Raw genomic sequence first — 22,215 nt, 5'->3', positions numbered from 1 at the left:
CCCTAAGTTGCTTAGGGCCTTACTAAGTGGCTGAGGCTGGCTTTGAAATCATGATCCTCCTGCATCAGCCTCCCAAGCCTCTGGGATTTCAGGTGTGTGCCAGTGTATCTTAGCTAAAATTAAAAATTTTAAAAAGGAAGAATTAAAAAGAAGAAAAATAAAAGATCACTCTGGCTTATATGATTTAAAACAAGTCACGGGAGTGAGTGGAAGCAGGGAAGTCAGTTTAGAAACCATTTCAGTGGAGCAAGTAGAGGAGGATGGTGACTTGCTCTCAGGTGGTGAGGAGTTGTCACATTAAGGATAATTCAGGAAATACTTTAGAAGTACTCTAGATAAAGGAAATATCATAGAGCCAACAGAATTTTCTGATAGATTGGATGTTTGGTGCAGAGGTAGAGAGGAGGCAAGAATGACACCCAGGCTTTGGTATGAACAACTGGTGGAGGGATGTGCCACTTACTGAGGTGGAGGGCCTAGGTGAGAGCCAGCACCATGAGTGGCTATCACCCACTAAATGCTAACCACCTGAAGTTATGTTAGTCACAAGATATGAAAGACTGGGTATTATTTTTCTCTTGGGTATCCTTCCCAAAAGACAAGTCACAAACCTGCATAACTGCCTTTCTCACCCTGATCTGCCTGCATTCTGTGTGTGCAGCAGCTACAACACAATAATCCCACTAGTAATGGGGAGTGAAAATGCTTAAAGCCAATGTCCGCCTCCAGAGAGGCCGACACTATTGTGATGTTCTTCTACCATGGATTAGTTTTGTCTATCGTAGGGCTTCATGTAATGGAATTAAACCACATATGCTCTTTTGTGTCTGACTGCTTTACTCAACAGTGTCTTGAGATTTATCCATGTTGTTGCTTATATCTGTAGTTTGTTTCTTTTCCAGAGCTGAATAGTGTCCTATAGTTTGTTTATTCACTTTCTGTTGAAAGACTTTGGGTTATTTCTGGTTTGGGGCAATTATAAATAGAACTGCTATGAATATTCTTATACAAGCCTTTTTGTAAAAAATGTTTGCATTTTCTCTTGGGGATGGATTCATGTCTCACAGGATAGGAGTATGTTTAATGTCATAAGAAATCACCAGCACTTCTCTTACATAAAGATGCTTATATAGAGATTGTTGTAACATTTCTGTTATGTATAAAATAGTAACCATGTTATATTCCCATCATCAATGTATGAGACTTGGGATTGTTCCACATCTTTGCCATATTTAGTGTTGTTGACTTAAAATTTTAACCACTCAGGTGGGTGTTTAGTGGGTATCTCATTGTAGTTTTAAATTCCATCCTTTGATATATTCTTTTGTGAAATGTCTGCTCAAATCTTTTGCATCTTTTTAATTGAATTGTTGTCTTTATCCAGAGTTGTAGGAATTCTTTACATATTCTGAATACAGTCCTTTATTAAATATTTGAAGAACATATTCACCCAGTCTTGGACTTATCTATTCCTTTTCTTAATGGTATTATTTGCTGAGGAATATTTAATCCAGATGAATTCTAATTTATTAAAACTTTTTAAAAAATTACAATTGTTGCTTCCTGTTATTTGTCTAAGAACATTTTGTCTCCTTCCAAGTCATGCAGATATTCCCCAATGTTTCCTTCTAAAACTTTATGGTTTTAGTGTTTATGTTTAGCATTTATATGATCCATCTCAAATTAATTTTTATGTATTGTGTGAATTAGGGCTAGGGCATTCTTTTTATCCAGGGTGGATATAGTTATTTCAGCATCATTAAAAATGTAAAAAACTCAATGGATCCCTACAATGTCTGTTAAACTCAAAATACCATATAAGGGCAGGTCTATTATATGTATTTTGTGTATGTTCTATGTGTTGACCCTTAAGCTAATACCCACACTTGATTATAGTAGCTGTGTAGTAAGTCTTGAATCAGGCAGTATGAGGCCTCCAACTTTAACTTATCTTTTTCAAGATTGGTTTGGATATCTAGAGTCTTTACATTTCCATATAAATTTTTAATGCTTCTCATTATTTTTTTATCAAAAAAGCCTTCTGGGATTATATTAAAAGTATAAATCAATTTTATATAAATGACATAAATGACATTGAAATATTCAATTCATGAACATGATAATGTATCTCCATTTCATTAGATCTTTACATTCTCTAAGCAGTGTTTTTTAGTTTTCAGGTAGATTTTGTGTATATCTTTTGTTAAATTTATTCTCAAGAATTTTGTTTTTTAATGCTAATGTAAATGGAATTATGAAAAATTTTATTTTCAACATTTTGTTGCTGGTATATAAATATAAATTGTTTATTATATATTAAGTATAGCCCAGCTAAATTCATTTATTAGTTCCAGATGCTGCTTCGTAGATTCCTTAGGATTTGATTTTGCATGGAAAAACAGCATATCAGCAGTGATAGTTTTACTACTTCCTTTTTGATCTTGCTTTTATTTCTTTTTATTACCTTACTACAATGGCTAGAACCACAAGTAATAGAAATGTGTGAGTGGACATTTTGCTTTGTTTCCTACCATACAGGGAAAATATTCAGTATCTCACTGCTAGTTACGTTAGCTATAGGTTTTTCACAGATGCCCTTCAGCAAATTGAGGATCTTCGCCCATTTCCAGTTTATTGAGTTTTTAAAATCATGAATGTGTGTTAACTTTGGTAAATTGTATTTTTTGTATCTATTGAAATAATCAAAAGGTTTTGTCCTTTTTAATTTATTTAATTACACTGACTGATTTTTTATTATTAAACCATTCCTATATTCCTTAGATAAACCCTACTTGGTCATGATGTTGTCATTCTTTTAATCTATAGTTGGATTCAGTGTCCATGAGAAGTATAAGTCTGTTTTATCTCTTACCATTTCTTTTTGGTTTCCTTTTTAGTTTCATTTCTTTCTTTCTTTTGATAATGACTTTATCTGATTTTAGCTTTAGGGTCATGGCAGTCCCATAAAACAAAGTGGAAAAGGCTCCCTTCTTCTCTTCTCTATTTTCTTAAAGTTATTATACATTTGGGTTTTTTTTTTCCTGAAGAACATTTCTGGCTTAAAAGTTTGAACCAGCATTTCAGGGTGGGCTTGCATAATGAGGTATAATTATACCTATTATAATTAGGTAAGCAGAACTTTTCACCCTTCACCTACCTGAGTGGTTTGATTTCTTCTTTCTTCCTTCTGGTAACTTACTAACCACCTCAGGAAGTCTCCCTTCTGGTCCCTTGGTCTAAGGGGCAGGGCCACATGAAGATCTCTTGGTTCCCCTTTTTGACATGCAGAAGTGAACAGTGGGTGGAGGAAATGCACCTGTCAAAGTCCTATCCTTTCCACAGGTGCCAGCTTGGGTGCCCCAGGAAGACTCCCCAGTCTCCCAGCCGGGAAGAACCTCTCCCTCACTGCATTTTCCCTAAGAACAGCTCTTGCTTAGCCAATTACACTTTCTTGGGAGGATCTTGCTGATAGTTCTCATCCAAGGTTCTTGCCCTAACTCTGCCATTCTCTAGACATGAGGCCTTTGCAGGTCACCTTTCCCCACTGGTCCTGGGAACCCTCATACATACTTTAGGAGGCCTACAGCAAGCCAGGGATCACTCTGGAATTTCATGATTTTCTCTTTCTTTCTTTTTTTTAAATATTATTTTTAGTTGTCAATGGATCTTTTACTTATTTATATGCAGTGCTGATGATTGAACCCAGAGTCTCACACATGCCAGGCAAGTGCTCTACCACTGAGCCAAGCAAGACTCCCAGCCCTTATGGTTTTCTTTTTCTAAAAAAAAAAAATTGTTAACAGGGATTAGGTTTGACTAGACTATTTTATTTCACTGATGGAAATGACAGGTTTTACATAAGATTGTTGTGTAAATGCTTAAAAAAAAAAATAAATAAATAGACTCTTGGCCCATGGTCTCTTGCATCTTCTCTCCCTGCTGGAACGCAGCATGATGGTTCCTGGCAATGCAGCAGGGGTGGCCAAGCAGTTCCTGCGCTGCATCTTCCATCAACTGGCCCCAAATGGCATCTTCCCGCAGCTGTTCCAGAGCACCATCAAAGGTAATTCCCCCGCTGAGGTCTGGACACAACAGACTTGCTGAGTCTCTGAAACCCGATCTCTACTAAAGCTGATTGTTCACTTTGCAGATGGGACTTTTTTGCGGACCTTAGCCACATCTCTCATGGACTTCAATGAGCTGAGCTCTATTGCTGCTCTCAGCCAGCTCTTGGAGGTAGGTTTGCTTTAATGACACCCTGGGCCCCAGATGAAATTGCATGCCCTATTTGAGTCACTCCATTGAGTACTCCAGCGGGAGAAATCCAAAGTCATTTAACTTGAAAATTAAATTTAGATTTTGTGTGTATTTCTATTCATTTAAAACTTCTAGACTTCCAACTAAGTGGTGAACCCCAGGATTGAAAACTCACCTCCACAAAACTATCCTGCTCTGAATTTTCAAAATGAATGGTGGGTAGAGCATTACTGTATGGCGAGATTTGGATTCCAAGATCCGCTATGTGCTTATTCACAGAGCAGTGTTGTATCGCAAGACTCAGGTTCAAGCCTCTGCTCCGAGGCCTGGTCATTCAGCCATTGCTAGAAGGGAAGCTCCTGCTCCTTAATTTTTAAGTTTTAGTCTTTGTTCTGGAGAATTCTTTCCAGCCAGCAACATTTTTTTTGTCCTTTTAGCACCTAACTACATCAATGATAGCTCCTAAGAAGATATTTCTTATTTGTTGCTCACATTTCACCTCTCAATCAAAAGATCCCAACTCCTTGGAGTTTGTCTGAACGTGTCTATTTTTCTTTACATTTCTCCTGCTTATTGCAATGATTGCCTCATATGGTAGGCACTCAAGGCATGTATATAGCATGAATATGTGATTTTAAAACTGATCTTCAACAAATAGCTGTCTGAATTCCCATGCTGTTTCAGCAGTTGATTGCCTATGCTTTTGTTTTTAGGGTCTAAATAACAAAAAGAATTTACCAGCAGGGGGTGCTATGATACGCTGTTTGGAAAACATTGCTACTTTCATGGAAGCTTTGCCCATGGATTCTCCTAGTAGCCTCTGGACCACAATCAGCAACCAGTTTCAGACATTTTTTGCCAAGCTGCCTTGTGTTTTACCTCTGAAGGTAAGCTGATTCCAGATTTCACTGTGAATTATCTTTTGACCATTTATCTCTAGAGAGCAACACAAGAAGCAAAGTCTTGAGTGATTTGATAAATCCCAAAGGGCTAGAAGGAATCTGTCCACTGCAGAGTGAAGATTATTATCTGGGTTGTTTTTTGTGCACGATTTAATTAACTTGAAATCAAATGAATCGCTTCTTGATCTGACAAGTGAAGTAACATGTTAACAACTCCACTTCTGAAATGAGTATTATACGAATGTAAAATTTTGTAGAGATCAGCCACCTGCATTGTTACTAAATTGGCAGACTGCTAATAGGGTCTGTAAGGATGATGAGTCAGGGACCCTTAACTTTTTCTGTGTGCTTTGAGTTTGACATTTCTTTGCAAAACAGGGATACACAGGAAGGATCTTTACTTCTCTCATTCTGTGATCCTTGTTTACCCACAAATCTGGAGTAGCCAAGCAAGGAGGATTAGTACTTTGAAAGTATGTCTGTATATAACTACTGTACATAATGCATAAACAAATCAAGGATATGCGTTTTAACTCAGCCACATAGAATCTCCTTTAGACCAGAGTTATTCAGGGTCATTTATTGCTAATAAGCCACATACTCTAAGAAGAGTGCAGCAGGTATGACAAATTCGAATGACCAGGTGCAGATGTGATAGTCAAAATATTTAACATGAACACTGATCAGTTGGAAGTATTGCCAGCTATAAATTACTGAAATGCCTAGTTTGTGATAATCAGCTCTGCCCGTAGGGACCCTGCCTACAAGGTTAATGACTAAAGTGGAATGATCTAAGATAATAATAAGAATTGGGACCAGACTCTTAAAAATTGTAATGTACCAGTCCTTCTGCTGGGGTCAACTGCTACCCCAGTAGTTATATGAGAAATGAGGTGTCATGTTGTGGATTTTCCCATCTTTTCTAGGATGACATTTCCTGATTTTTAAATCACTGGGAGGGCCTCATGAGCAGCCAGTTTTCAGCCCCTGGTTTAAATTAAGTAAATTTCACATCAACCGTGATGGGTATTGAGCACATTAAACAGGCCAGCAGTTCCTTTAGAAAGTACTTGTGAGATGCTTTCAGTATTTATGTAAGAATTTCCCCTGCTGGGTCAGATCTGGGCACTGCTTCTGTTTTTTTTTTCATCTCCGAGGAAATTATAAGCCTTTGAAAAACACATGGTTTCACCAGTTTAGAAAAGTGGGTCTCAACCTCCAGTGTGCATCAGTGTCCCTAACATACAGATCACTGGGACTGATTTGAGAGTTCTGATTCAGTAGGGGTGGGGCCAGGGGATTGACAGCCAAACAAGTTTTCAGGTAATGGGCATGCTGCTGGTCCTGGGATTCCACCTGAAGAATCACTGGCTTAATTTACAGTATCTTAAAGAGATTAAAATACACAGCTGCAGAAATTGACCTGTAGCCTGCTATTGTGATGTGTTCAGAATGTTAAACAATATTGTCCTTTATTCTCTTTTTTGGTACCAGGGATTGAACCTAGGGTTGCTTAACTGCTGAACCACATCCCCAGCCCTTTTATTTTTTATTTTAAGACAGGGTCTCAGTAAGTTGCTGAGGCTGGCTTTGAACTTGTGATCCTCCTGCGTCAGCCTCCACAGCTACTGGGATTGCAGGCGTGGGTCACCATGCCCCGCTCGTTGTTTATTCTTGCTGTAACATTTCCCCCAAGTCCCAGTAAACTCAATTTGAAAAGTACATTTTGATGTGAAGTTTTGCCAAAATGGAACTCTAATAAATTTGAAAGTCTAATTTTTCCCTTATAAAAATTTTAATACTTTCCCTCAGACTTTTTTCATGTCTTTTCATGGCAGAGAAAGTGAAGGTGAAACTATTTCTTATTTGGACTAATCATTCTTAAATAAGTTTGATTTTGTTCTATTTCTAACATGGCCGTTTACAAATTAGTGTTATCTCTTTAGAACTGGATTTATGTAAAGTCCTCTTGTCCACCTGCGTGTCCATTCATCCAGCCGGCTATCTGATTCTCTGTGCAACTTTCTGTATGATTAAATTCTAGAGCTGTGTCTTTGAAAAATAGTTTAGAAGCTGTGTTTAATTATTTACTTATTTTAATTGTTTCATTAAAATATTTTAACCTAAAATAATTGTTTTCAACATGAATATATGGCATGGGAAACTGAACAGAGGTAGTTATATTTCAGATTTTTCTTTTTACAAAAATAAATATAAGAAATACGATGTACAAAAGATATGTTAAAGGAACTGAATTCTTTCTTCATGTTTATTCACAGTGTTCTTTAGATTCCAGTTTGAGAATTATGATATGCCTCTTGAAGATACCCTCTACCAATGCCACAAGGGTATGTATGCTTCAGAAAAATATAGCCAGTTCTTTTTTTGGTCATTTTTTTACCTATAAAGACAGGTGCATAGCAATACAGAAGACACAGTCCTGATATCCAGCGTCCGTTCCTTTCCTCACACCAGGTCATTGGCTAATACAACATAAGGTCACCATGTGTAGTAGGTTCCCGAGGCCTAGGCTACGCCTACCAACCCCTCCTCCATAGACTAATGAGGTGATCCTTCTGAACAGCGCATCATGTTGGTTCCTTCCTTAAAAATCTTGGACAGTGCTTGATTTCTTTCAGGATAGTGTCGGAAATCCTTAACATGGCACACAAAAGTTACCTCATTACTCACCAGCCTACTTTCCAGCTTATTCTCTGCTTGATTGTCCACCACTGCCGCCTGTGCTCTGTGAGTCAGCATCGTTATCCTCCTCAAGGCAACAACGCCATTTGTTGAACTCTTACCAAGTGTCAGGCCGCAGGCTCAGTGTGTTCCATGTAGTCTTATTTCATTTCATACCCTTTTTGCCTTTGCTTAGACCTTTTTCTTTCCTGAAATTCTTTGAACTCTTCAGTGAGATGAACTCATTCTTCAAGGTCCCATTTAAATTTTTTAAAATGCTCATATTATTAGTAACATCTGTGTCCTGTATCAGCTCCCACAGCACGTGACTGAGCTGTGTTAGCACTTGATAGTCTCAAAGCCTCCCCAGGGAGTCCATGAGCTTCATGGACTCCAGTACTGTATCTCATTCTGTATCCCTGTTACCATTGTGAATTGCATTATATTCAGTGGTGATATAGTTTGATTTGCAATAGTTTGTAATTACTACTTAATATACCAATAGTGCATGTTTTCTGCAACTGTTTACCTAGACTGTGCTTTTATAGACAAAGCTAGAAAGTTTATGCTGGAAAGTTGCAAAGAGATCATTTGGTTCGATCTACTCATTTATAGATACAGAAACAGGCTCAGAGAGTTGAAGTGTCTTAGCTAAGGTCACACAGCTGGTTCCTAGAATATTTGAAACTTCAACATAGGTTCTTTGGGTCCTATTTTTCTGTTGTTCCATCACCATGCTGGTTTTGCTAAGAGCAATTTTCTTTATAACTTTGAATTGGAGTTTCTCTTTTTGACCAATGAGAGTGCTTATGTGTCAACTTGAGAGGTATTCCTATCCCCACCCTCTGTGTCAGAGTTTCAAATCAGTAGCATTTGAACAAAAAATGCTGAACCAACAGCACTGTTCCAAAAAGTGTAGGATTCCCTACTTGGAAAACACAATAGTTTCTCTGGGGAGTACAAATAAATGAAAGACAATTCTTATGTTCAGGAGCAACTAAGATGTAGGGAATTCAGTTTTTTTGTTTTTTTTTTTATTCAGTTTTGTATCAATAAGGAAGAAAAAAAACCTCAAAAATGCACATATCGTTGATTTAGTTTTTCCTTTTCTAGGAATCTATTCTAAGGAAGAAAATGATAATAAAATTTTTATGCTGAAATATATTTATTAGGGTATTTCTTATAGAAAATTTGACTTTGTGGCTATTAAAATGAATGGGTTATAAGAATTAAGTGGCACTAGAAATTCTTAATGTTATTAAGCTAATAAAAATATTATATTATAAACATATTTGATCTTATGTGAAAATTCAGCTAACTAAACTGGGAAACAATGATGAAGGGAAATATAACAAAAAAACGTGAAGTAGTAGTATGCATGACTTTTATTTCTTCATGAGTACTTTCCTACATATCCTGTGTTTTACATTAAACATGTATTACTTTTATAATCCAGACACTCCGGACTACAGTGGTTGAGAAGTAGTGAAAATCATGGCATGGAAGTCTTTGGGAGTCTAGTTAAAACCCTGACTTCTCTGCAGAGCAGTTAAACCTCTGGAAAATTGCCCTGGAATTTGGAGTTGAATCCCATTCCATAGCTGTATGGCCTTAGGGAAGTTAGTTGTGTACTTAACTGATTCTGCTGTGAACACAGAGTGATACTAAAGCTTCAGAGGGTTCATAATGAAGATTGTAGCTAGCTAGCATCAATGGAGAGCTTACTGTTGCCAAGTTCTTTGCATACATTATCTCCCGTAATTCTCACAACAACCCTAATGTGTGTAATCTATTATTTTTCCACTTTTAGAGAAGGAGAAAACTAAGTCTCAGACAGGTTAGATTGCTTATTTAATGTCATCAGATCTAGTGTGAACACACTTAAATCAGATTCTAGAGCTGTGTCATTAACTAACATGCTGTTTCCTAGGATAGTTAAAAAATTTGAATGTGATAAACTGTATGAAAGCAATGAGCTCTGCCTAACACTCAGTAGGTGCTCAGAAAATGTTCCTAAAGAACTTAATAAAGTGTACTACGAAATTAGAACTGGCCCTTTGTGGATGGGATTCAGATGAAGAAACCAAATGAACAAAGTCTTCCTTGGCAGGAAGCTGAGGAAGGGTTTCTATCCAAGGTAATTATACTTGGGTTCTTATATGACAGAGTGGTTTGCACTAGTGAACTGCGGAGACAGGCTTCTGGAGGATCTGAAGCTGAAGAACCAGATACTTAGAGGTTCTGAGAATAGAGTGGAAAATCCTAAAGCAGACCTCGCTGGGGCTGGATTTCTTAGGGTGAACAGGGTGGTAGAGTGGTAGTCAGATGGTTTGTAAATGATGCCATGTGGAAAAATGAAGTTTTTGAACAATAAAATCATGCTCTTTGAGTCACTGGTTAAAGGTGTAGTTATACTTTAATTAGACCACCAGGGTTGCTACAGTGGCCACCTGGCAATGATTTTAAATAAAAAAGAATAATTCCATTAAAATATAATGATACTTTAATGGTTTTCTTTATGAAGGAAACAGACAGACATTTTATTTGGCCCCAATCTCATTGCAGAGTTTGTTGGAACCATTTTCAAAACTGCTCAGCTTTGTAATTCAGAATGCTGTCTTCACTCTGGCCTACCTGGTGGAACTGTGTGGCTTATGTTACCGAGCTTTCAGTAAGGTAAGGTTGCGTGTGTGTGCTCCTGTGAAACTGGAAACTGGCAGAAATATAGTCTTTCTAATCAGTGTCAAATCCCTATTATTTACTTGCTTGAATACCTTAAAAATTAATAGTTCTTCTAAAGTCTGATAAATAGTATGGGAAGAAAACACTTTAGAAAACAATATACACAAATATTTCTAAAATATACACATTTGGAGAATCGAGTGTTGTGGATGTTGAGAGCCACAGCCGAAGGGGCCCCAGCAAACTTCCAGCTGCCAGCAAACTTCCAGGGGTACTTTCAGTGAGGGATATTAACTGTCTTAATGATCTTTTAAGGTCCGTTTCAAGGTCACCATCCCAAGGTCAGTGGGTGAGGCATCACTACCTATCATTTTTATACCCAGAGGGGAACACCACCAGCTGGTCATCTGTAGAAGCCTGTGAAGCACCTTAAGGCTCATCATTTGTCTTTCTCCCAGTTCTGGGTTCATGGCCTCTGAGATTCAAATCTCATCTTTTGTCATCTTGTCCTGATCATGGTTCCTCTATTGAATTATCTTTAGCACCCCCCTCCCCACAGCTGAGAAAGTGGAAGAATACCGCTTGCCCAGTTGGTACAGCAGCCTTATTGGAACCGGCACATGCTGTCCCGATGGAAAAGCAGAAGGCCAGGAAAACTTGGAGCATTTCTGTTCTTAGGACAGTGTGCGAATATTACCCTCTTGATCTCCAAATTTTCCAAATGTCTTTTCAATGGGGTCTCTGTTTCTGTTGTTTCTGCTTAAACACTCAGAATGCCCCTTTATTCATGTCACCAAGACTATGAACCCTTTATTTTCTTCATAAAAACCTAATTTTATAACAAGGCTTTCATTCTATTTCAAACGCCCTTGTCTTCTTTCTTACCAACTTGTGTCCATTCTGCCACATTAAATATTCATGATAATCTTCTCTTTGGCCTGATTATAAACTATTTATTACCCTGCCTGGAGCAATATATTTTCTATTAAGAGAATCAGCATTTTTAAATTCCTTTAAATTTTTCTTAAAAAAATAACTCTCCCCCTTTATTTCACTTTAAAAAAGTACAACTACAACAAAAAGATGTTTTATTTTTAGAATTCATTCTAATTCTTAATTGTCTTTATGTTTAATTTATTTAAATTCTACCTGTTTTAGGGAGGAAGACTCACAATGAGTTTGTATGTCATGTGATGGGCACATAAGTATTGATTACTATAAGTATTGACTTCCCAGCATTACAAATTTGAGATATTTGTGATTTTGAATGCTATTATACATTATATACCTTCATAATCCATCATAATTTTAGTGACATTTCACTACCTGTTGTCATCTATCCTTCCTCATTTCTCCAACATAACATGATTGTTATTTATAGATAGTATTAATCAAGAGTGTCCTACTTTCTTCAAAGATAATGAGAAACTATAAGAAACAGTTTTAAAACAGCAGTATCTACTTACATAATTAAAAGAAAACGCATGGAAAAGCAAGAGCTTAGGAGACTTCCTTTTCCGGCAACATGGCAGTCCAGATAACCTGGAAACTATCCCACTTAGAATACAGAATTCTGATAAAAATGTAATAAACATGACTTAAAATGTTTAGTTAATTTTATAAGAATGAAAAGGGCAAAAACATGAGCTCAGAACTTAAAATTAACTCTCTCTAAATTGAAGAAATAACCTACTACAAGCTAGATTAACAAAGTCAATAAATAGCAAGTTGTCTCCTCCAAGAATGACCAATATGAAAACAAGACAAAGATTATAAAATCATGCTTTAAGCCAAGTATATAAAAGATAAGAAAAAATGCAGGAAGAAATATAGTCATCACAAAACAGACTGATTAGAATAAAATAGAAAGTTTAGAAATGAAAATCAGTCACTCACATGAGAAAAAATCACATTCCAAGTGTGGAATCTAAGTGATCATTGACAGTATAAACATTGAATTAAACATAGCTAAAGAGAGAATTAGTGCAATGGAAACTAGACCTGAAGAAATCACATACAATGTAACAAAGTGCAATAAAAAGATGAAGGATATAAAGAGAAGTTCTAACATATATCTAATAAGTGTTTCAAAAATGCAAAATAGGCATTTTATCAATTGCAACGTTAATAGAAATCATTAATTTTCTGATTCAGGAAGCACAAGGAGCCCTAAAATGATTACAAATAAACTGAAGTGTTACCTGCTTATGTCATAATTTATATGAATAGGTATAATTTGACAGAAAAACCAAGACAAAGAAACTATTTTAACAGCAACCAAGAGAAAAGACACTAAAGATAGACTGACAACAAACTTTATAATAGCACAATGGAAGCCCAAAGACAATGGAAAAATGTGTTCCAAATGGTAAAAAAAGAACTGTTCTCCTTAAGTTCTCTACCAGCTACAATATCCTCCTGGAGTAAAGAATATGTAAATATGCCATCAGGAAGATAAGAAATGTTCTGGTAGAATTTATGGAAACAATACCCATGAGATATATTACAGTAAGAAGAAAATTGAACTAAAATGGAAAAAGTAAAATGTATGAAGGCAGTTTACCAAAGAAGTTGGTGAAGTGTAGAAATGCAAGTGATCATTGAAAATATAAAGCAGCAATAATAATAATAATATTAACCAGATAACTATAAAAACAAAAACGACATGAAAATGCTGGATATGAGAGCTTATAAGAAGTGTGTGTGTGTGCGCGCATGTGCATGTACATGCGCATAAGCAATGTTTGTAGTTGGGAATAGGAGCCCAAGCATCCTGTGTATTGTTCACAAGAAGGGCAGAGATGATAAATAACTTTAAATTCTTAAGAATACATATAGCAAGGTGTGCTGGTGCATATCCCTAATCCCAGCAACTCTGGAGATTGAAGCAGGAGGATCACAAGTCCAAGACAGTCTTGGCAATTTGTCTCAAAATAAAAGATTAAAAAGCACTGTGGATGTAGTTCAGTTTAAAATACCCCTGGGTTCAATTCCCAGTGCAAAAACAAAAAGGAAAAAAGAAAGGAATATATGTAAATGTTTTAAGTATAAACTCTGAAACATAATGTGTTAGTTCCATACAAATAGAAGATAAATTAGATATAAAACTCACTCAAGACAAAAGAGAATCACAGAACAAGTTATAATAAGAAATTAAGAAGATAAAAATAAATTCCAAATATTTAATCACAATAAATATGTTTGCTAGAATCAGTAGGGATTGTCAGATTGCATTATAAAAATAGACCTATATGGTTTTTTTTTTATGAAAGACTCATCTAATGACACTCAGAATGTTTGAAAGATAAAGAGTAAAAAAAATACACTAGGTAAATACTAATGAAAAGAAAGCTAAAGTCAGTAATCTGACTTTAAGTTAAAAACATTATGAAGTCACCATATATTGACTAAAGGAACAATTCTTCAGGAAAATGTGATAAGATGTGAAAATGTGTAAAACTCTGTAAAGCTAATAACAGCCTCAAAATATACTAAAACAAAAATTAGGATTATAAAGAGGAATTGACAAATTCACATAGTTTGAGATTTTAGAATTCAGAACTGAATGATCAAGCAGATAAGAAACAAATGTCCAGAGTTGATTTGAATGACACAGTGAGTAAATTGGATCCAATGGACATGTAAAGAGTTTTGAATCCACGAGTTGAAAACAATATTTTTTAAATTTAAAAATTTTTAAAACATAGAATAGGTAACAGACTATTTTGCTTTGGGGCAGGGGGTTGTTTTCGTGGAATTGGGGATCCAACTCAGGGTCATAAAACATATTGGAGAGTAGGTTTCAAGGAGACCAAGTTTTCCATCATAGTGCAATTAAATTGTAAATCCATAACTAAACCATCTCTTCATGTAAATGTTCAGAAGTGGTTTGAATAAAGCCTCCACATCTATAGAGGCACTATGCACAACTTACATATATAAATTTTATTGAGTATTGAGGGAGGTGTAGAGATTTGGGACTCCCTGGTTAAATCCTAAAGCAGCTGGGAGAGCACCCCGCCACACACACACACACATAAAAGCCACATCAGCTCACAAGCCTTCAAACATGGAGTAGTGTATACATGTATACATCACTGGTATATATATGGCTGTGCTGTGTCCCAGCTATACCCCAGGTGCCTTTAAGAGTCTTCTATTGACTGTTCCTTGTTCTCAGATGTCTATATCCTGTGTCCCCATCAGATTTTGGTGCAGTCCCTTTACCTGCTGGTGTTGGGGAGTGTGTGGCCTTGAGGGTGAGTGTGATTGGGTGAGAGTAGATGTGTACATATGCAGTCAGGGCTGTTGACTGCCAAAGTCCTGAAAACTCAGATGGTTGTTCAGGCTTTGTAATCATGTATTAATGTGTGTGTGTGTGTGTGTTTTCTTTTTTCAGTTCATACAAAGATGCTATATGGGTTATTGGTGTCTGAGATTTGCTATATTTGGAAATAAAAAAATATTGTAGGACTGGGGATGTGGCTCAAGCGGTAGTGTGCTCACCTGGCATGCACAGGGTGCTGGGGTTCCATCCTCAGCACCACATAAAAATAAAATAAAGATGTTGTGTCCACCGAAAACTAAAAAATAAATAAATAAATATTTAAAAATTCTCTCTCTCTCTCTCTAAAAAAATACTTGTAAATAAGGCAAAGAACACAGGAAATATTATAAGAAAATTTATAGAAGTATTTAATACTAAACAAGTATGAAAATATTCCCTTTTCAAAATTTGACAGATATAGCCACAGAGATATTTAAGAGAAATTTTGTTTTAAGCACTTTCTACTGAAAAAAAAAAAGAGAAAGAAAAGCTAAATGAACTAAACAAGTCAGCTTAAGTTATAATAACAGGGTAATCACCGAAAATTTAAGGAAACAAATGATGAAAGATAAGAGCAAAAATCAATAACATTAAAAACATGGGTATAATAGAGTGCCAATACAACTAAAAAGTGGCTCTTTGATTAGACTAATAAAGTGAGCAAACCTTTGGCAAGATTGATCAGAAAAATAGATAAAAGATATAGGTAGCAATGAAAAAGGGAAAATAACTGTAGACTTAATGGAGATTCAGAAATGACCAGCTTTATGCTTATGCCAGTACATTTAAAATCCTTGACATGAGGGACAGCTTTCTAGAAAAATGTAATGTGTGATAATATGGAAAAAGAAAAAACTAACTAGTTTTAAATAAGTAAAAAATGCATTCAATAGTTAAAAACATGTCCAAAAATCTATTACAGCTTCAGAGACACTTTCTGTCAAAATGTGGGAATAGGCTTATCCCTGCTTCATACAAATTAATGAAGTGGAAAAGAGGGAATATTTCACTTCCCAACTCTTTTTATGAGAACAGTAGAATCTTGATACCAGTCATACAAGGGCAATGGGGGAAAGGAAAATTATAAGCCAATATCTTTTCATACATGAAAAAAATTAGAATGAATAACAGCAATCAATGCATTAAAAATAGAACATCATGACCCAGTTGGGATTTTCCTGAAGTACAAAAATGGTTTAAATATTAGAATATCTATTAATGTCACATAGTGCCAGATTAAAGGAGAAAACTTTTGGCAATTTTTTAGCAGATGCAAGAAAAGCACTTTTTATAATTCCACATTCATTTATCATATAGTCTTATCAAAGTAGCAATAGAAGGGAACTTCCTTAACTTAATAAAAGGAGGTCTACCAGAAACCTCTAGCAAGCCTTATTTTAATGGTGAAGTGCCACCAATCCCCTTAAAATCATAAGTCAAGGATGCTAATATCATTGCTTCTGTTCATCATAGTGCTACTTTGTTAAGCAAGAAAGGAAGAATAACTTAAGTATAAAACTTAGACAGGAAAAATACAACTCTCATTTTCCCTAGGTGATGTGATTGCAAATGGACCAAAGAGAATCTATAGACACCTTTTTAGAATTTACAACAGAGTTCATAAAGGATGCTAGATACAAATGAATGCCCAGAAATGACCCATTTTTAATGTTAAGCCACATGTGATTATAAAAATGTACTTTAAATTTCATTTGTTGTGGCAACAAAAATAAATATCTAACAAGAATGTGCAAGAATGAGACAACCAGAAAATTTTATTGAAGAACGTTGAATAAATGGAGAGATCCTATTTTCAAGGACAAGAACCAATTAATAAAGATAGTTGTTTCAGAATAATCTGTAATTTTAATGATGAGCTAGGTAATTTGCACCTATCTTCCCATTTAATGTTAAAAAAAGTTTTTTTTTAAAAGTGCACATTTTCATTTAAACTTCTTAAAACTATCAAAATTCTAATCACATACAGAGGAATTGTGAGGCCAGGATCTCGGAGAACACTGTAACACAGGGTTGCAAGCCTCACACTGAAGGTCAGTTTTTCCCTGTGGGTGTTTGTTGATCTAAAAGATCTGGTTGAGAGGCTCAGTTGCAATTTTGGAAGCTGCGAGAGGCTAGGGAGAAGAAAGTCAGATGGGGAACATAACAAGAGTGGGAACCCTGATACTATATCCCTCAACCCACACATCTTTGCCTGGGGCCACAAAGTACAGATAATTTAGAAGTATACTTGTCTTCAGTGGGCACAGCTTAGTGTCAAACCCAAGGTAAGATATTACAAGCCTGTATGTAGATGAAGGTAACCTTGGTTTGCCACGCACCTGGCAAAAAGCAAACTGAAAGCTCTTGGAAGGAAGGTAACATTTTAGCTGCAAGTTATTTCTACAAATAATTTTTAAATGGAGCATCCAGCATACAGTCAACAATAACAGACATACAAGGAGGCAAGATGTGAGTGAAAGTGAATAGCGGGGAAAGATCCTGAACACAGACCCACAGGAACTCTATTACTTACTTATGGAAGGATCAAGAAAGGACTCCCAGGCCCTTGAAAGGGAATTGCAACGTGCTGTTTTCATCTCTGGGTGGCAATTACATGAGTGTTCAATCCATCTTGATCCACTTAACTGTATGCTGATATTTTATGTACTTTTCTGCATGTGTGTTATACTTGACAATAAAAAAGACTTATAAAATTAAAATCCATCCAATGTGCTATCAACAGGAGGACTGATTGATGAATATTGCTATATTCATACAATAAAAATACTATTAAGCTGCTGAGTTGAGAGCTATGTCTATTAGTAGGGATTATTTTTAAAACTTATGTAGTGGGCTGGGGATGTGGCTCAAGCGGTAGCGCACTCGCTTGGCAAGCGCAGGGCACTGGGTTCGATCCTCAGCACCACATAAAAATAAAATAAAGATGTTGTGTCCACCAAAAACTAAAAAATAAATATTAAAAAATTCTCTCTCTCTCTCTTAAAAAAAAACTTATGTAGTGAAGTCACCATTATGCACAATATGATACCATTGTTAGAAAATTGTTTTTTTTTAATTTTTTATTGTTGGCTGTTCAAAACATTACATAGTTCTTGATATATCATATTTCACAATTTGATTCAAGTGGGTTATGAGCTCCCATTTTTACCCCATATACAGATTGCAGAATCACATCAGTTACACATCCATTGATTTACATATTGCCATACTAGTGTCTGTTGTATTCTGCTGCCTTTCCTATCCTCTACTATCCCCCCTCCCCTCCCCTCCCCTCCCCTCCCCTCGCCTCTTCTCTCTCTGCCCCCTCTACTGACATTCGTTTGTCCCCCTTGTATTATTTTTCCCCTTCCCCTCACTTCCTCTTGTATGTACTTTTGTATAACTCTAAGGGTCTCCTTCCATTTCCATGCAATTTCCCTTCTCTCTCCCTTTCCCTCCCACCTCTCATCCCTATTTAATGTTAATCTTCTTCTCATGCTCTTCGACCCTACTCTGTTCTTAGTTACTCTCCTTATATCAAAGAAGACATTTGGCATTTGTTTTTTAGGGATTTGCTAGCTTCACTTAGCATAATCTGCTCTAATGCCATCCATTTCCCTGTAAATTCTATGATTTTGTCATTTTTTAATGCAGAGTAATACTCCATTGTGTATAAATGCCACATTTTTTTATCCATTCATCCATTGAAGGGCATCTAGGTTGGTTCCACAGTCTTGCTATTGTGAATTGTGCTGCTATGAACATCGATGTAGCAGTGTCCCTGTAGCATGCTCTTTTTAGGTCTTTAGGGAATAGACCGAGAAGGGGAATAGCTGGGTCAAATGGTGGCTCCATTCCCAGCTTTCCAAGAAATCTCCATACTGCTTTCCAAATTGGCTGCACCAATTTGCAGTCCCACCAGCAATGTACAAGTGTACCCTTTTCCCCACATCCTCGCCAGCACTTGTTGTTGTTTGACTTCATAATGGCTGCCAATCTAACTGGAGTGAGATGGTATCTTAGGGTGGTTTTGATTTGCATTTCTCTGACTGCTAGAGATGGTGAGCATTTTTTCATGTACTTGTTGATTGATTGTATGTCCTCCTCTGAGAAGTGTCTGTTCAGGTCCTTGGCCCATTTGTTGATTGGGTTGTTTGTTCTCTTATTGTCTAATTTTTTGAGTTCTTTGTATACTCTGGATATTAGGGCTCTATCTGAAGTGTGAGGAGTAAAGATTTGTTCCCAGGATGTAGGCTCTCTATTTACCTCTCTTCTTGTTTCTTTTGCTGAGAAAAAACTTTTTAGTTTGAGTAAGTCCCATTTGTTGATTCTAGTTATTAACTTTTGTGCTATGGGTGTCCTATTGAGGAATTTGGAGCCCGACCCCACAGTATGTAGATCGTAGCCAACTTTTTCTTCTATCAGACGGCGTGTCTCTGATTTGATATCAAGCTCCTTGATCCATTTTGAATTAACTTTTGTGCATGGCGAGAGAAAGGGATTCAGTTTCATTTTGTTGCATATGGATTTCCAGTTTTCCCAGCACCATTTGTTGAAGATGCTATCCTTCCTCCATTGCATGCTTTTAGCCCCTTTATCAAATATAAGGTAGTTGTAGTTTTGTGGATTGGTTTCTGTGTCCTCTATTCTGTACCATTGGTCCACCCGCCTGTTTTGGTACCAGTACCATGCTGTTTTTGTTACTATTGCTCTGTAGTATAGTTTGAAGTCTGGTATCGCTATACCGCCTGATTCACACTTCCTGCTTAGCATTGTTTTTGCTATTCTGGGTCTTTTATTTTTCCATATGAATTTCATGATTGCTTTCTCTATTTCTACAAGAAATGCCGTTGGGATTTTGATTGGCATTGCATTAAACCTATAGAGAACTTTTGGTAATATCGCCATTTTGATGATGTTAGTTCTGCCTATTCATGAACAGGGTATATTTTTCCATCTTCTAAGATCTTCTTCTATTTCTCTCTTTAGGGTTCTGTAGTTTTCATTGTATAAGTCTTTCACCTCTTTTGTTAGGTTGATTCCCAAGTATTTTATTTTTTTTGAAGATATTGTGAATGGAGTGGTTGTCGTCATTTCCATTTCAGAGGATTTGTCGCTGATATACAGGAATGCCTTTGATTTATGCGTGTTGATTTTATATCCTGCCACTTTGCTGAATTCATTTATTAGCTCTAATAGTTTCTTTGTAGACCCTTTTGGGTCTGCTAGGTATAGAATCATGTCATCTGCAAATAGTGATAATTTAAGTTCTTCTTTTCCTATTTTGATGCCTTTAATTTCTTTCGTCTGTCTAATTGCTCTGGCCAGTGTTTCGAGAACTATGTTGAACAGAAGTGGTGAGAGAGGGCATCCCTGTCTTGTTCTAGATTTTAGAGGGAATGCCTTCAATTTTTCTCCATTCAGAATGATGCTAGCCTGAGGCTTAGCATAGATTGCTTTTACAATATTGAGGTATGTTCCTGTTATCCCTAGTTTTTCTAGAGTTTTGAACATAAAGGGATGCTGTACTTTGTCGAATGCTTTTTCCGCATCTATCGAGATGATCATATGGTTCTTATTTTTAAGTCTATTGATGTGGTGAATAACATTTATTGATTTCCGTATATTGAACCAGCCTTGCATCCCAGGGATGAATCCTACTTGATCATGGTGCACAATTTTTTTGATATGTTTTTGTATCCGAGTGGCCAGAATTTTATTGAGGATTTTTGCATCTAGGTTCATTAGAGATATTGGTCTGTAGTTTTCTTTCTTTGAAGTGTCTTTGTCTGGTTTAGGTATCAGGGTGATGTTGGCCTCGTAGAATGAATTTGGAAGTTCTCCCTCTTTTTCTATTTCCCGAAGTAGCTTGAAAAGTATTGGTATTAGTTGCTCTTTAAAGGTTTTGTAAAACTCTGCTGTATACCCATCCGGTCCTGGGCTTTTCTTAGTTGGTAGTCTTTTGATGGTTTCTTCTATTTCCTCAATTGATATTGGTCTGTTTAGGTTGTCTATATCCTCCTGACTCAATCTGGGCAGATCATATGACTTAAGAAATTTATCTATGCCTTCACTATCTTCTAATTTATTGGAGTATAAGGATTCAAAATAATTTTTGATTATCTTCTGTATTTCTGAAGTGTCTGTTGTGATATTGCCTCTTTCATCCCGTATGTTAGTAATTTGAGTTCTCTCTCTTCTTCTCTTCGCTAGCATGGCTAAGGGTCTGTCGATTTTGTTTATTTTTTCAAAGAACCAACTTTTAGTTTTGTCAATTTTTTCAATTGTTTCTTTTGTTTCGATTTCATTAATTTCAGCTCTGATTTTAATTATTTCTTGCCTTCTACTTCTTTTGCTGTTGTTTTGCTCTTCTTTTTCAAGGATTTTGAGATGAAGTATGAGATCATTTATTTGTTGGTTTTTTCTTTTTTTAAGGAATGAACTCCAAGCAATGAATTTTCCTCTTAGAACTGCTTTCAATGTGTCCCATAGATTCCGATATGTTGTGTCTGTGTTTTCATTAATCTCTAAGAATTTTTTAATTTCTTCCTTGATGTCCTCTATAACCCATTGATCATTCAGTAACCTATTGTTCATTCTCCAAGTGATGTATTCTTTTTCCTTCCTTCTTTTATTGTTGATTTTCGGTTCCATTCCATTATGATCAGATAGGATGCATGGTATTATCTCTACTCCTTTATATTGTCTAAGAGTTTCCCTGTGACATAATATATGATCTATTTTTGAGAAGGATCCATGTGCTGCTGAGAAAAAAGTGTAACTGCTTGATGTTGGGTGGTATATTCTATATGTGTCAATTAAGTCTAGGTTATTAATTGTGTTATTGAGTTCTATAGTTTCCTTATTCAACTTTTGTTTGGAAGATCTGTCCAGTGGTGATAGAGGTGTGTTGAAGTCTCCCATGATTATTGTATGGTGGTCTATTAGACTCTTGAACTTGAGAAGAGTTTGTTTGATGAACATAGCTGCACCATTGTTTGGGGCATATATATTTATGATTGTTATGTCTTGTTGGTGTATGGTTCCCTTGAGCAGTATGTAGTGTCCCTCTTTATCCCTTTTGATTAACTTTGGCTTGAAATCTATTTTATTTGATATGAGTATGGATACTCCTGCTTGTTTCCGAAGTCCATATGAGTGATATGATTTTTCCCAACCTTTCACCTTCAGCCTATGTATGTCTTTTCCTATCAAATGCGTCTCCTGTAGGCAGCATATTGTTGGGTCTTGTTTTGTGATCCATTCTACTAGCCTGTGTCTCTTGATTGGTGAGTTTAAGCCATTAACATTTAGGGTTATTATTGAGATATGGGTTGTTCTTCCAGCCATATTTGTTTATTTATG

At 36.2% G+C, this 22,215-nt stretch overlaps 1 protein-coding gene across 12 annotated transcripts in view; it reads left to right on the top strand.

The window, feature by feature from the left end:
• Positions 1-22,215, top strand: part of Unc79 (unc-79 homolog, NALCN channel complex subunit) — a 267,146-nt gene that overhangs the window by 201,138 nt on the left and 43,793 nt on the right. For all 12 annotated transcript variants that reach the window (XM_058577735.1, XM_058577733.1, XM_058577730.1 and 9 more), the window contains 5 exons: positions 3,951-4,063; positions 4,151-4,236; positions 4,971-5,144; positions 7,439-7,507; positions 10,407-10,517. In XM_058577735.1, coding sequence (XP_058433718.1) covers positions 3,951-4,063; positions 4,151-4,236; positions 4,971-5,144; positions 7,439-7,507; positions 10,407-10,517 — 553 coding nt within the window. The remainder of the gene's footprint in view (positions 1-3,950; positions 4,064-4,150; positions 4,237-4,970; positions 5,145-7,438; positions 7,508-10,406; positions 10,518-22,215) is intronic.

This window comes from Marmota monax, unplaced genomic scaffold, assembly GCF_021218885.2.
Source record: "Marmota monax isolate L192 unplaced genomic scaffold, Marmota_monax_Labrador192_F-V1.1 WCK01_AAM20220418_F8-fsc00017, whole genome shotgun sequence".
NCBI classification, from domain to species: Eukaryota; Metazoa; Chordata; class Mammalia; order Rodentia; family Sciuridae; genus Marmota; species Marmota monax.
The sequence above is the reverse complement of the archived record's forward strand: the minus strand, read 5'-3'. Positions and strand labels throughout refer to the sequence as shown.